Source organism: Triticum aestivum, chromosome 7A (genome assembly GCF_018294505.1).
Source record: "Triticum aestivum cultivar Chinese Spring chromosome 7A, IWGSC CS RefSeq v2.1, whole genome shotgun sequence".
In the NCBI taxonomy this organism is placed as follows: Eukaryota; Viridiplantae; Streptophyta; class Magnoliopsida; order Poales; family Poaceae; genus Triticum; species Triticum aestivum.
Genome location: NC_057812.1, coordinates 552,940,437 through 552,956,570, shown reverse-complemented (window position 1 = coordinate 552,956,570; position 16,134 = coordinate 552,940,437). Strand labels below are relative to the sequence as shown.

Here is a 16,134-nt window from a genome sequence, read left to right as displayed (position 1 = left end):
ATACTTTTTTTAACCTTGCATGCACATGCATACGTAGATGAAACGGATACATTTTTGTGATTACAAATTAAGAGCACTACTATTTTATGTTTTAGCTCGCTAGTTTTTCGGAAAGCCGATGGATGAAAACATTTTTTTTACAACGTGGCATATTTAGAATGTATTCGCGCATCTACGCATATATGAAATTTGGAGAATGCTCTTTTCGGAAGCTCAGAGTATTTTCTCAGTTGTCCGGCCCACAAATTCTCTCGACTAGTCTTTCCACTCGGCCTCTATCTTCAGCTAGAAGGCCCAGATGAAGTGAAGGAACCGTGGGATCCCGACGGCGACCCAGCCAAACCCCCACGATTTCATCTCCTCCAAACCCAACCGCCGCCGCCGCCGCCGGCTCCTCGTCGCCCCGCCATGCCGCCGCGGAAGCGCCCGCTGGAACCGTCCTCGGGCATGCCAGCCCAACCGGATGCCAAGCCCGTCATTTCTCCGGCCTCCAAATCCACCTCCGCCCCCGCCCCCGCCCCCGCCTCCGCGCCGGAGATCCTGCCTGCCTCCATCCTCAACAACCTCCCGGGGCCGGAGCGGGAGGTCTACAAGCGCATCTACGAGGCGGGCAACAAGGGAATGTGGAGCCAGGACATCCGCTACGCGATGAAGCTCGCCGCCCCGACCCTCACCAAGCTCACCCGCGCCCTCGTCCAGCGGGGCATCCTCAAGGAGGTCACGGATGTCCGCCACCGCGGGAAGAAGGTCTTCATGGACGCCCGCATCGAGCCCTCCCCCGAGATCACCGGCGGAACCTGGTATCACAACGGCCAGCTCGATACCGACGCCGTGGCGGCCGTGCGCCGCAGGTGCCTGGACCAGATTGACAGGCTCGGCGCTGCCACCCCGGACATGGTCCACAAGGGCGTCGAGAGGGAAGACCCCAGGGCAGGGTACGCTATCGACCAGATCAGGGACATCCTGCAGACCATGGCGCTTGACAGGGTGCTGGAGGAGTGCAGGAGCACAGGGGAGGGGGAGTTTAGCGCTGTCAGAGCCGGGAGGGTGTGCTACCGGCGGGGTGGCGCGCCGCAGGGCGGCATGATAGAAGGGATTCCATGTGGGGTTTGTCCCAGGATCGATGAGTGCTCGCCGGATGGGGTCATCTCGCCAACCACTTGCGTCTACTACAAGAAGTGGCTGCAGATGGACTTCTAGGCAGGGAGCCCTCTTCAGCATGTGAAATGTGCTGGGATGGGTTGGTGAATCGTCGTTAGTATACACTTTGTGGGATTGCCGTACTTCTGATCATATGGTGTTGTTTTTGTGCTCTAGAATGTGGTAGTCATGCCAGGTGCATACCTTATTTGAGTATTTATACTGATAATCAGTTACAGAGCTATTGCGTATTGTTTGCACTTTGCATTTACTTTAGAAGTCTGTTCAATAGCAACATACCAAATGCCTAATGGTACATATCTTAAATGGATTGAAAATTTGTCTTGCCAAGTGTTCAGTGCAGCTTCACAAGCAGCTGCAGTACTGCAGCTGAAGCCCCCTATAACAGTAAAAATCATTATACGCCATGTCCCATGGTCGAATCCTATATTATCTGCATTGCTCAATTTAGTCGGGACTGTAAACTTCGACTAACATTTGGTCAGGTCACAACTTTCATAATATATGTTATATATTGTGTTAGTCTGCTTATGGCCAAGGTGTTTGTCCTAGTTGCTCACATATGATGTACATGTATTGTGATCCTCTTTCAGAACTCTAATGTTGTGCATTTAGTGAAGCCTTTTCTGGCTCAGATTTCCGACACCACACATTGATTCTGGATGGTGTTTGTGGGTGGCACTGCTAACTGGTTTTAGCTTCTGTTGATTACGCTTCTTGTGTAGTTGTTGGACTGTAAAGCAATTCAAGTGTTTATGATGATATGTAGCGAGTCTATATATTGATGTAGATCCTTACCAATGTAATTAATGGATACTTTGTGCAATAATAAGACATATATTCCATACCTTTCTGTGTTGGATTGTTTAATTGGTGGCCGGTTATGTAGTATTCACATAATTTGTTTGTCTATTAATAATGAAAGGGTTAAGAAGTCTGGACTCAGGCCTGTCCCATTTCACTGCATGCCAATTGGTGGTTTACAGAACACTGGTATGAATTCGCTTTCTAGCATACAATGACAGTCCATGATTGTTGACCGTTTAGTGTGTATCTCTCATCTACACTAGGAATAGTTTATCTGGTGTTTCTTTCATGTGGTTAGCTACTTATGATGTATGTGATCCTTACTCTTGGTAGAATTCTAAATATAAGTTCGCTGCGCAATTCTATTAATTTGAATGACTTAATTTTCATGCATGCTTCACACATTATTAGTTGGCTTGACTAGCTGAAACTGTGAATGACAATTTGGAGTCAATTTCTTGTGTCTACTACAAGAAATGGCTGCAGATGGACTTCTAGTCAGTGAGCCCTGTGAATTGTGCTGGGATGGATTGGTGAACCATCGTTAGTATACACTTGTGGGATTGCTGCGCTTCCGATCATATGGTATTGTTTATGTGGTCTGGGATGTGGTAGTCATGCCAGGTGCATACCTTATTTGAGGATTTTTATACTAATATCAGTTACAGAGCTATTGTGTATTGTTTGCACTTTGCAGTTACTTTAGAAGTCTCTTCAATAACAACATACCAAATGTCTAATGGTACATATCTTAAATGTTTGAAAATTTGTCTTGCCAAGTGTTCAGTGCAGATGCAAGTACTGCAGCTGAATCCCCCTATAACAGTAATAATCATTATACGCCATGTCCCATGGTTGAATCCTATATTATCCGCATTGCTCAATTTAGTTGGGACTGAATTTCGACTAAAATTTGGTCAGCTCACAACCTTCATATATGTTATATATTTTGTTAGTCTGCTTATGGCCAAGGTGTTTGTCCTAGTTGCCCACATATGATGTACAGGTACTGTGATCCTCTTTCAGAACTCTATTGTTGTGCATTTAGTGAAGCCTTTTCTGGTTCAGATTTACGACACCACACATTGGTTCTGGATGGACTTTGTGGTGGTACTACTGTTGCTGGCACTGCTAACTGGTTTAGCTTGTGTTGATTATGCTTATTGTGTAGTTATTGGATTGTAAAGCAATTCAAGTGTTTATGGATGATATGTAGCGAGTGTATCTATTGATGTGGTTAGCTACTTATGATGTATGTGATCCTTACTCTTGGTGGAATTCTAAGTATAAGTTTGCTGCCCACGTCTGTTAATTTGAATGACTTAATTTTCATGCATGCTTCACACATTATTAGTTGGCTTGCCTAGCTGAAACTGTGAATGACAATTTGGAGTCAATTATACAAGATCCAAGTTCAAGCTACCTTAATTATCAACCTCTCATTTGATTGCTACCATGGACCTTGTGACTTTCTTTGTAAACTGTGGATCGGCTTTTTACTATGAGAATATGAGATGCTTGGTTCTTGTGACCCGATGAGCTGTATAAGCAAATAGGAAGAATCTTAGTAGACAACTCTTAGTTCTTCATGGAAGGGGATGTTCCTTTTTACCTCTAGGTGGATATTGGATGTTTTAATTCAGCGCCAATTTCCATCCTAACCAAAATATGAAAAACTATGCTGCCACATAATGGAATTTTTGTTGGCCAAGACTTGACAAGTGACAACCAGTACTGGAACTTATCCTCTTTTGTTACTCCATTATCTGTTAATGCATAGAACATTTATGCCAGCCGTGAATTGGAGCAAGTATTTCTCATAAAACATGAACTGAACTAGCAAGAGTTAGGGTTTGATATTTCAGATGGCACAGATTCAGAATGAAACTTCAGCTGGAAAGGCTTAATGTCCAATAGTACACTTAGCCCTTACCTGTACCACAATTCAGTGCCAATTCACTTAGCCCTTATTCACAATTCACTTAGCCCTTACCTGTACCACAATTCACTTAGCCCTTATTCAGAATGAAACTTCCCTTACCTAGGGTATCTTGACCGAACATCCTTGCCTGTACCACAATTCGCAACTGTGCCATGGATGAGAATGTACTTTTGCTTATATTCATCTACATCATACTTTGAAAAGCGTGGAAAATGACTCTTTGAAAAAGGGAAGAGAAGCCCTTATTTAAATAGAACTAAATAAAAAAAGGTGGTGGCAGCGAGGTTACACTGTAATATTGGTTGACCTCAAACTACATATATTGAGCAAGTTGTGTAACACTTGGTCTTGTAGAGGTTTCTTATATTTCTATCCCTCTATTATTGTGTCAACATAATTTTATAAAGTTTCATCAATCCTTTGTCAACTTGATGGAGGCTGGGGGGTGTGCTGGAGATAATGTATCCAAAGTAGAAAAGTGTTTCTATAACTTACCCTGGTAGAATAGTTTTCTCCAATTTCTTTTGTTCTGTATAAACTAGAACCCCAAAATTAAACCCAGTGTTCTTCACGCAGCAGAAAGTTTTGGATATGTCAGGATAAGCTCAACAACACATATAGAAGTATGCACATGGTAGCATTAAGCATTCTTAGGAAAGGTGAGGTGTGGTCGTTTGTCTTGGGCTATCGTTTTTCTCTTCTAAATACCGTGCTTGGTTGCCGTTTTGGGCCTGTAATGTTTACTCTGGTTTTCCATTACGCTTGTATCTGACCGGTATATGATACACATCTCCGCCCAGCGGTTTTTTTTTTTCAGGCCGGAAATCGCTTGTGGCTTGTAAGATAGGACTATCAGGATTACACCGATGCCAAGCGGGGTGTGAGGACTATCATGATTTCGCCATATACTGTATTTGCAGTTTTGATATTTGTTTCTCGGGTCTCAAACTGATGTGGACTTAAGAGTGAGATAAGCCTCCTTCAGGTCTGAGGCCAAGTCTTGGGACCCCTTGATCTTCAATTTCGCATCTCCAAGGATATGGGGGTTGACCAGTATCGACTTTATGATTTCTGCTATCATTTGCTCTGCATGTGCATTAGATGTATATTATCTTTCTGTGCAATCACTTGCTTTACTCGCGTAACCCAAAGATATCTGCGCATACAAAAATTGCAACGCCAAGGCTAATAAGCTTCATTTTCAGCTATCTGTTCTCTCCCATTGCAAGGGTGCTGTTTGTATTCCATGATTTTCTTGACGGGCAGTTGACAGCTCCAAGCTATCCATTCACTGGTAGTCTAAGGGAACCTTATTTCCGGTTGAGTTTCTATGCTTGCTACACCTGTAGTAGTTGACTGGAAGTCTGAAACTTTGATATGCAACCTCAGAAATTTAGTCATGACTAAACACCATCTTTAGTTATGTTCTATACATGTTGACGCTTGGATGCTCTATGTTTCACACAGAGAGTCGCCATTCTGCAACCAGAGAAACTTGCCATATGTTCAGGTTTTTGCCATATTGTGTACGAAGAGAATTGCCAGGCTATAGCTAGGTATTAGGTCATGACAAATGTTTAGGAATTGTCATGCTTGCTAGAAATAAGAGGATTGCCATGGTACAAAAGAGAAAACTGCCACACATGTCCAGAAAATTACCATGTCACAACATAGAGAATTGTCATGCTATAAGATAGAGATTGCCATGCTACAACTAAAGAATTGTCGTGGTGCGTGGCCTAAATGTCAGGTAGCAGGTGAAAGCCTTTTGTAAGCACACCCGCAAGAAACTGCAGGAAGAAAAAACACCCTTAAGAAAAAAAAGAACTTTATGTAAAAACTGCAGGTGCCAGATAGTATTTTTATTTTTTTTTCCCAAAAGAAAATATGCAGCAGCCGGCAAAAGTCACCGGGGTGGATTGACCCCGAACGTTTCGTCCGGCCCCAGGTACGTTCTCGAACAGGTTGTACTGTCGATATGCTACCCGCGTCGCATTTCTGATCCTGCGTGCGAAACCTCGCGGATCCCTTTTGGAGCTTAACCCAAACCGGAAAGGCCACCTCGATCAGCCTCCGGGCGAGAGATCATTCATTTCAGTGGCACCACCTTTTCAAAATAGAAAGCGCATCCAGTATCTTCCTGGAACCCTTCAAAAGCGATTATTACTTAATTAAATTGCAACGTGCTAACCCCATCGCGACCCGGCTTCCTCTATCTATCCCTGCTGCGCGCAACGCTTTCTTGCACGGCTTCTATTGTGTGCTCGCCTAGCCGAATCCACGTCCCCTGCTGGCCCCGCATTGTCAAACCGGGGGAAAGAGACGTACGGCGTATCATATGCGCGCCTAGCTCAGAAACAATCGCTACTAATACAAGTTTGCAACAACCCTGCCGCTGACAGAATCATTTACAATATCGGATGATGGTGGGGGGAAGAGAAATGCGCGCCATGGCGGCGGCCGTGAGAGAGACGTCCTACGTTGCGCTTTCTACCTGCTGATGCCTCCGCGCGCCCGCCGGTAGGGTACGCGCGTACAGATTGAAGCAGCCCCGAAGGTACCCAAAAGGGCCCTGGCTTTTGGTGGTAAATCGATCAGAACCACACTCATCTGTGACGTTGACGCACGGTATATATATATTACACGCCTTATTAACCCGTTCGTAGGTGCGTGGTTCTTTCGAAGGTCAAGCCATCCGTGGTGTATACGTCAAATGCGTCATTTTTATTACCATTTTAAAAGAGGATACCTACCGTGTCAAGCGTTTTACTAGTTGATATCTTGGCTACGATTGGGCCGTAAATTCATCACCTAACCTAATCAAACACCCCTATCTTGTCCAAACTTCGCCACCATCGATCAAAGGCATAATTAAATAGTGGCTCTAGCTAGGAAGCGGAATGCCGTCGCAGGCAATGCAAGCGAAAAAACGTGTTCAAATCTCGCCATGCATGCATGCATGCGCTAGCTCGTCGTACGACCGTCCTCCGAAATTCCTCCCTCGTCTCTTCCGCCGTCAAGTCAAGCCGTCATCCTTCGCCACGGTCGCCGATCGTGTGCTTGACCGCCCCCCGCCGTACGAAACGTCGTACCCCCCGCGCGCCCCTCGCTACGTGCACGTCCGTCACAATGGCATCCTGGCCCCGCCAGAAAATGAATCCCCAACACGCGCGCCACGTCGCCGCCGCGCGATCCATCGCCGGCCGGCCGGCCGGCCGTCCTGCTGCAAAAACAACTACGCGCACGCATGTTTCAACTTGCGATCCGCCACTGGGATAGCCACAGCTAGCCGGGCGACGGATCCCGATCCCTTAGTCGTCGCCATGTGCGAGCTGACTTTGTGTGCGGTTCCGGGGAGCCAATGGCGCGAGGTGAAGTGCCCCGCGTCTGCGTCCAATCCACCATCGACGGGCGCCTCTCCCTCCTCTGCTTGCTCAGCCGACGTGGACGGCGAGCATATGATAATGGCGAGGGGCCGTCGAGTTGCGTTTTTAAATCGGTTTTTCTGGGTGGTTTGGTGGCCCGGAGCACTCCACCTCGCCTTGCCCGGTCGTCCTTCCGCTGGTCGGCCCAATCCTTCCTGCGGCTGCGGGCTGGCCCCGCGGGGAGGATGCGCATTGTCAAAAGGTTTGTTGCGTCATTCGGGGGCAGGATCTGTTGTGGCTACCAAATAGTCCGTTCAAGAATATGAGACCCACATACTTTTTGAGATTTAACTTTGATCATCAACTAGATCAATAACACGCAAATCATGTTACTGAAAATTACACCGTTAAAAACTTCTTTCAAATACGAATTTAATAATATTATTTTCATGACACATAACCCATATTTCATGGATTAAGTTTATGGTCGTAACTTAAATCTTAAAAAGCATGGGCACCTTATATTCTCGAACATAGTATCATTGTGCCATTAGGAGATTACTATGGTGTTGCTGTTCAAATGGAGTTTTTCTCAAGAAATGTAAATAGTTTTATTTTAAAATTTATGTAAATGGTTTTTACAATAACAACAAGGAGCAGGAAAGGAAGAAGCAAGTTTGAGCCCTGGGATGTATGCCCCAACTGGCACATAAACTAAAGGCGAAAAACATGAAAACACCAAAGTATTAGCGAACAAAGTTTAACAGAAATTACTTGGCCAACGGGCGTCGCAAGGACCAACAACACAACATCGACTAAGTAAAAGGAACGAACATTGTCCACAATCTAGATCAACAACCAGCATGAGGAATCAGTCGAGCGCCACAAACCGATATCCAAGTATCACCCCATCCATGCATGCACATGCACATCATGGTCACACCATTTGGAAGGATCATTTCATCACCTTGCGGCAAGGCGTCCATATCTTCTCGCTTCCGAATATCTGTCCAACATAGTAGATACGAACATGCAAAGGACACAATCTCAAAGGCAGGTTTGATCAGGATTTTGTCAAAATGCTACTTTGTTGTGCACATTCTAGATTTCCTAGCAAACTGCTAGAGAACAACAACATACTAGATTTCACACTTACAGGAAAAACACATATATGTAGCACCAAATATAGAATTGCCAGACCAAGTTAGTACACATATGAATATAAAAAACAAACCCAGAAGAAACAAGGAACATATAGGATTCCCATGCCAGCACCTTTTCCTAATAACGTCCCTAGTAAAAATATCACCCTCGAATAGTTGCCAAAGGAAGATTTGGATTTTAAGAGGAAGGAAGGGGGTCTTAGCTTCCGAGATCCAATTATAGTTTGTCCCGGCAAGGTCATTCTCCAGCAATTGGTACATGGTCTTACTATAAAAGTTAAATTTGTATCATCATGATTATTATATCAAGGAAGAACATTGATTGGTACACAAGTCCTTCCATTGCTAACTGAATCGAGACATGAGACAAGCTTCTCCTGAAAGAAAGACAAGGGACATAGTAGATGATTGATAAACAGCGCGCTCTTGCACATCGAACGTTCCAAATAACTGAGAATGTTGCTCACAACAAGTACAAGGTACATTATCACGCATGATATATTTCGAGAGTCTAGCAATTTTTCCGTTGTTCAATGCCACCCTCCATCCAACCGTACAAATCTCCGACTTCATGATGGCTATCCAATCGGGGGAATTGGATAATATAAATTTAACAAATGCAACAATATTATTATGGTAGTAATACACAACATTCACTATACCTTGCAACAAGCCATTCTGCTTCTCAAGCTCCCACCACCACTTAATTAAGAGACTGGTATTTTGTTTCCTTTAGTGCTGGACACCCAAATCCCCTTTTTTTTAGGAACTCCTCTGATTCATAGGATAGGGAAATGGAGAATTTTATATATTTTTTGTAAAAATAAGATAGGAATACATGTGTAGAATAGAGGATTGGAAAAAGAACCCTACAAGGTTGGACGCCTAATTTGTAGAAAAAAAAATATACGTCATGAATTGTGAAGACGTCCATATTGTGGAGAAATTAAAACTTCCTTCTTGGCACAACTATTTGCTTGATCCAAAAATAAATCCCTCTGTCCCATAATGTAAGACATTTTTTAACACTAGTGTAGTGTCAAAAAAGGTCTTATATTAGGGACGGAGGGAGTATTTGCTTGATCTAGAGCTAATGAGGTCCCAACATGGTATGTCTCTTTTCCTTGTGCGCATGAATTTTGGAACGAGGTGTGACCGTGTGAGTCGACTTTTTCATTCATTTACTTCTGTCTTGAAGCTGAGATGGGAGAAAAGTATCCTCTAGTCCTTCCATCCATTCATGTGAATCAAAGGGGTGACAACACCGTAGAGTAAAAATTGAAGAATGAAAATTGACTTGAACAAAAGGCAACGTGTAACTACCAAACATCATATTTCTCTGTAAATAAAGCTGGGGTATTGCACTTCAAATGGGATTGTTCGAGCAGTAAAAAAAGAGAGATGATGCATGTGTCGACGACGATAGAGCACAACTAGGGCTGCGGAGAGAGGCGACCACACAGGATGGAACACGAGGCACGTGCCACGCCGCACCACTCTTGTCTCATTCGATTTTCGCCTTTAAAACGCCCGGAGGCGAGGACGCTGTCCATGGCTATATAAGCCACTCCGCGCCCACGGATGATAGAAGATCGGTACGTTTAACCTCTTGCTGTCCCCCTCAGATCGTCCGCGTCCGCCTGCCTGCCCCAAAGTCGCACCTATCCATTGCCCCCGGCCGGTAGCTATCTGTCCGTCGTCGTCGCCGGCCCGTGCGCGCCCTTCTGTTATGGCCACCACGACGAGCTACGACAACGCCGACGTCCGGCACAGGGCCCTCGGCGTGCACGGCGCGTCGCGCAAGATCGGCAAGCCGGCGCCGGCGCCGTCGTCGCAGGCGCAGCAGCAGAACCGGAAGCCGGTCATCATCTACATGGTGTCCCCCAAGGTGATCCACGTGGAGGCCCACGAGTTCATGTCGCTCGTGCAGCGGCTCACCGGCCCGGAGGTCGCCGGGGAGGACGGGCGGGAGAGGGCGTCCACGTCGTCGTCCTCCCCGAGGACCGCGGCGGACAGGGCCGGGAGGGCGGCGCAGCCGGTGCGCGTCAAGGCCCGCGCCCTCAACCGGCCCGGCCCCGCGGTGTCCGTCTCGGTGACGGCCACGAGGCAGCAGCAGCAGCAGCAGAACGTGCCGCCGTCGTGGGCGGGGCCGTCGCCGTCGCCGACGACGGGGTTCCTGTTCCACGACCTCAGCCCGCTCCGCGGCGGGGCGCTCAAGGGCGAGGCGCCCATGGTCTCCCCGTGGCTGCACCAGACCAGCGACCATTTCTTGAGCCCCGGCGGCGCGTCGGCGCTCGGCTCGCCGTCCGGCTTCCTCGACATCTTCGGGCCGCTCTCGTCCCAGCAGCAATGATCGGGTCAACCCTCAGCCGACGGCGACATGGTCAGAAGTCTTACCAACTCAATACTGTGCATTAGGGTTTCTGCATGATGAACACGCATGCTCGCTCGCTCGATCGCCTCACACGAGATGATCAAATTGGCCCGGTGTTGTCTAGGCTGGTTCGGCAAGCTGTAAATTAAATAGTCTAGGTTCTTGCAGGATTTCATTTTATGTGTTTGATTTTGATTTTGCTTACCCGCTTGTTTGCAGTTCTTGCTGTACATTAATTGTAATAACCATGAGATATGAAATTGATTTATTTGTTGATTCGTTTTAGTTGGTGCTGCAAGTTGTATATAATTGATAATGCATTAGGCGCTTGAATTGAGAGAAACATATATGCAGAAATGCAATATATCCTGGTGCTTGACTTACTAGCTAGCTGGACTCCACTCCATTCTCATCGTGTACATGCGAACCACTTCTAGCTACTCCAAGAAATTAAGAATGTCGTATTTAATCCACCGGATATACGGTGATCTACAGCTTGATCACCGCATACTCCAAGAAATTAAGTATATATTTCTACTCTTCTTATAGTTGGCCTGCAATGGTTTACGGCATTAGTCTTTCTGTTGAGGCCTTGGACCTGAGCCATGAGGGGGTTATACACTAAGAAGGACTACATATTGCATAAATGCAGTTTTCTAAGAAAATTAGAATTGATGATATTGCTCACGATCTTAGGTATGCCTTCTGCTAATTACTCAAGGGATCACAAACAGGTCCATGCAGGCTTGCAGCAAGTTTCTAATACTAGGACACAGTAATAGTAGACCCCAAAGGGCATTTGGTCTAGTGGTATGATTCTCGCTTAGGGTGCGAGAGGTCCCGAGTTCAATTCTCGGAATGCCCCTATTTTATTTCTTTTTCTTCCTTCCCAAACAAAATCTTCTGTTTACTCCCTTCAACTTCCCCTCCAGCTTACTGAAAGCAGTTGTTGGCTCGCTTTTTCCTTTTTTTTGCGAGGGCAGTTAATTGGCTCGTTGCAACGATTTATTTACTGCCTCCCGTTTGGACTTTGCAATAGAATTGAACACTTTGTGAAGTTTTTTTTAGCATCAGTACAAACACAAGCGCTCATATACACGTGAATACACTCATCCCTATGAACGCACACACGCACACCCTACTCCTATGAGCACCTCCGAGAGACTGAGCCAACATATCATCTTGAGATTTACGAAGTCACCGTAGGCGCCTCGTCGTCGACGGGAACGTCTTCTCCCACTGAAAGCGCATTGCCGGAAATCCTGAAATAAATTCAGGAATAATGCGAGCACCAGGATTTGAACCCTGGTGGATTGGGGATACCACTGTCCACCTAACCAACTCAACTACAGGTTGATTCATACTTTGTGAAGTTTTTTTTGGGAACGGAGGCAGACAATTTGCCTCGTAGATACAGTTTGTGGAGATCAATCCAAGCTGTTCAGCAATGTCTATACAGCTATACTCTATACCCAACGCGGCTCCATTGACAATGGATTGATCACCAGTTTATTTACAGAGAAGTGCTTGAATGCCTGCCCAACTGTTGCTACAACAGAAAATGCAGATGCTCTCCACCAGTTTACAGGGATGTGAACTTGGGACAGCAACATGGTTCCGCTAGTCGTAGGCAGCAGCTCTTCACACATGACCGAAACCAACCGTCCCCTGATCTGAACTTTATACTTTGCGGCATGAACTCCCACACCTGTTATGCACCCACTATCAAAATCGAGGTGGTGCGCACAGGCAGAGATTATCAATTAGGGCTAGCGGCATCCTTAACAACGTGTTGACGTTTAACCTGCAGCTAGCGTCAGGACAATTCGTATCTAAAGAAGGGAATTAGGGCATGTCCAAGTCCAATGCTCACCCTCAAACTCGATTTACATGGCGAACCAACATGTGGTTCGATGGTTAGACGGATAGTAGTAGGTAAATGTTTACAGTCGGTGCACCGGCTGAAACTTGCGCCGGACGCACCCACGCATCCCGTGGGGCCCCGCACCGCTCTGCCCCTTTCCCTTATCTTCTTCCTTCGTTCCAGAGCTTTGCGGCCACAATTCCCCACAGGGCGCTACCCACCACTCCCTCTCCTTCTTCCACCTCCCCTCCCCATCGGCGCTGCCCACCTTTCCCTCTCCTTCCTCCGCCTCCCTCACCACCGGTGCTCCCCACCTCTCCCTCTCTTTCCACCCCAAGCAGCCAGTGCTGCCACAAGCGGGCGGGGCTTCGACGACCGTCCAACAGCAACTGCCATGAAGGTTCAGCACCGGTGCTACGACGGGGCGTCGACCGGTGTTGTGGACGGGAGAAGCCATCGGCGCCGTGCACAGGAGAGCCCACCGGTGGTTCGACTTCGACGACGCCCATTGCTGGAACTGGCTCATGGTGGTGTTGGAACTGGCTCATGGCCGTGCTGCAATTGCTTGCGGGCCGAGCTAGGAACATGGCGATGTCGGAAGCGAAGGCACTTTTTATGCTCGGCTAATTTTACATTTTTGCTACCACCGTTTTTTGGTTTGCTGGAACCAGCACTAATTTTTGCTACCATGGGCGCTTTGGTTTGCTAGTACCGATGCCAAGTTTTTGCATTTTGCTACAACTGGTGTTTTGATTTGTTGGAACCAGCTTCAATTTTTGCTACAACTGCTGCTTTCGCTTTTTGCTAGAAGAACACCCAATTTTGCATTTTTGCTACAAATGGTGTTTTGGTTTGCTGGAACCAGTTTGAATTTTTGCTACCAATGGTGTCTTTGGTTTTTGCTAGAACATCTTTCCACAAAGGCCCCATTTTTGCATTTTTGCTTCCAATGTTTTTGGTTTTGCTGGAACTAACACAAAGATTCGCTAATACCGGTGTTGTCTCCGAGCCATGGTTTTCTGCTGCTGAGTTTTTTTGCTGGAACCGTCATTTAATTGTGCTGGAGCCAACATTTTTGTTGCAACCGCCTTCGCGTTTTGCTACGACAAGCGAAGCTTTTTGCTACATCCATGCATGGCTCGAGAGTCCGGCAGGAAACACAGGGAGACGACGACAATGAGGGGCGGCAACCAGCGGCGACCGGCGACAAGGGCGGGGACCGGCAAGACGTGAGCGGCTGCTGCAGGCCGGGGCGGCAACGCCGTGTTCCCACGAGGAAGGAGGAACCGAGATCGAAAGCGGAGCACGATGCACTCTTTTTTCTGTTGCAAGACCCATATCGAACGGGTCAAATATGCTGAATCGGACATTCGTGCAATGACTGGCTTGAAGGAAATATGCCCTAGGGGCAATAATAATGTTGTTATTTATATTTTTTATATCATAACAAGTGTTTATTATTCATGCTAGAATTGTATTAACCAGAAACTTAATACATGTGCGGATACATACACAAACAAAGTGTCCCTATTATGCCTCTACTAGACTAGCTCGTTAATCAAAGATGGTTAAGTTTCCTGACCATAGACATGTGTTGTCATTTGATGAACGGAATCACATCATTAGAGAATGATGTGATGGACAAGACCCATATGTTATCTTAGCATATATGATCGTTTAGTTTTATTGCTATTGCTTTCTTCATGACGTATACATGTTCCTCTGACTATGAGATTATGCAACTCCCGAATACCGGAGGAACACCTTGTGTGCTATAAAACATCACAACATAACTGGGTGATTATAAAGATGCTCTACAGGTGTCTCCGATGGTGTTTGTTGAGTTGGCATAGATCAAGATTAGGATTTGTCACTCCGTGTATCGGGGAGGTATCTCTGGGCCCTCTCGGTCATGCACATCACTATAAGCCTTGCAAGCTATGTGACTAATGAGTTAGTTATGGGATGATGCATTACGGAACGAGTAAAGAGACTTGCCGGTAACGAGATTGAACTAGGTATTGAGATACCGACGATCGAATCTCGGGAAAGTAACATACCGATGACAAAGGGAACAACGTATGTTGTTATGCGGTTTAACCGATAAAGATCTTCTTAGAATATGTGGGAGCCAATATGAACATTCAGGTTCCGCTATTGGTTATTGACCAGAGACGTGTCTCGGTCATGTCTACATAGTTCTCGAACCCGTAGGGTCCGCACGCTTAACGTTCGGTGACGATCAATATTATGAGTTTATGTGTTTTGATGTACCGAAGATAGTTCGGAGTCCTGGATGTGATCATGGACATGACGAGGAGTCTCTAAATGGTCGAGACATAAAGATTGATATATTGGACGGCTATATTCGGACACCAGAAGTGTTGCAGGTGATTTCGGAGAAAACCGGAGTGCCGGAGGGTTACCGGACCCCCCCTGGGAACTAATGGGCCACATGGGCCTTAGTGGAGAGAGAGAGGGCCGGCCAAGCCAGGGCCGCGTGCCACTCCCCCTCTAGTCTGAATTGGATTAGGGAAGGGGGCGGCGCCCCCTTTCCTTCTCCCTTCTCCTCCTTCCTTTCCCCCTCCTAGTAGGACTAGGAAAGGGGAGTCCTACTCCTATGAGGAGGAGGACTCCTCCTCTTCAGGCGCGCCATAAGGGCCGGCCGGCCTCCCCCTTGCTCCTTTATATACGGTGGCAGGGGGCACCCTAGAACACACAAGTTGAGCATTGATCCCTTAGCCGTGTGCGGTGCCCCCCTCCACCATAATCCACCTCGGTCATATCGTCGTAGTGCTTAGGTGAAGCCCCGCACCGGTAGCTTCATCATCACCATCATCACGCCGTCGTGCTGGATCGAGAGTTCATGGGACCCCATCGAGCCGAACGTGTGCAGCTCGCAGAGGTGCCGTACTTTCGGTACTAGGATCGGTCGGATCGTGAAGACGTACGACTACATCAACCGCGTTGTCATAATGCTTCAGCTTACGGTCTACGAGGGTACGTGGACAACACTCTTCCCTTATCGTTGCTATGCATCACAATGATAGATCTTGCGTGTGTGTAGGATTTTTTTTGAAATTACTGCGTTCCCAAACAATTCGAACACCGGATGAGTTTCGAGAGGTACCGGATAATTATCGGAGTGCGGGAGGGTTATCGAAACCCCTCGGGGGAACTAATGGGCCTTGATGGGCCTTAGTGGGAAGAGAGGAAGGGCCACAAGGGGCTGGACGTGCTCCCCCCTTGGGTCCGAATTGGACTAGGGGAAGGGGGTGGCACCCCCCTTTCCTTCCCTTCCCCCTCTTCCTTCCTTCTCCCCCCTTTCCTCTAGGTGGAATCCTACTAGGACTTGGAGTCCTAGTAGGACTCCCTCCTCCTAGCGCGCCCTATAGGGCCGGACGGCCTCCCCCTCCCCTCCTTTATATATAGGGGCAGGGGCACCCTAGAACACACAA

At 47.0% G+C, this 16,134-nt stretch overlaps 2 protein-coding genes and 1 non-coding gene across 3 annotated transcripts; all 3 read left to right on the top strand.

The window, feature by feature from the left end:
• The first annotated feature begins 266 nt into the window (after positions 1 to 266).
• LOC123148172 (DNA-directed RNA polymerase III subunit RPC6-like) lies at positions 267 to 1,485 on the top strand. The gene has a single exon (XM_044567536.1). It carries the CDS (start codon positions 409 to 411, stop codon positions 1,198 to 1,200), a length of 792 nt encoding a protein of 263 aa, XP_044423471.1. The 5' UTR covers positions 267 to 408; the 3' UTR covers positions 1,201 to 1,485.
• Positions 1,486 to 10,033: 8,548 nt separating this feature from the next.
• On the top strand, positions 10,034 to 11,088 carry LOC123154257 (protein MKS1). Its single transcript, XM_044573029.1, has one exon. It carries the CDS (start codon positions 10,168 to 10,170, stop codon positions 10,789 to 10,791), a length of 624 nt encoding a protein of 207 aa, XP_044428964.1. The 5' UTR covers positions 10,034 to 10,167; the 3' UTR covers positions 10,792 to 11,088.
• Positions 11,089 to 11,605: 517 nt separating this feature from the next.
• Positions 11,606 to 11,677, top strand: TRNAP-AGG (transfer RNA proline (anticodon AGG)). The gene has a single exon. It is a non-coding gene; the product is annotated as a tRNA-Pro (tRNA).
• Positions 11,678 to 16,134: the final 4,457 nt, after the last annotated feature.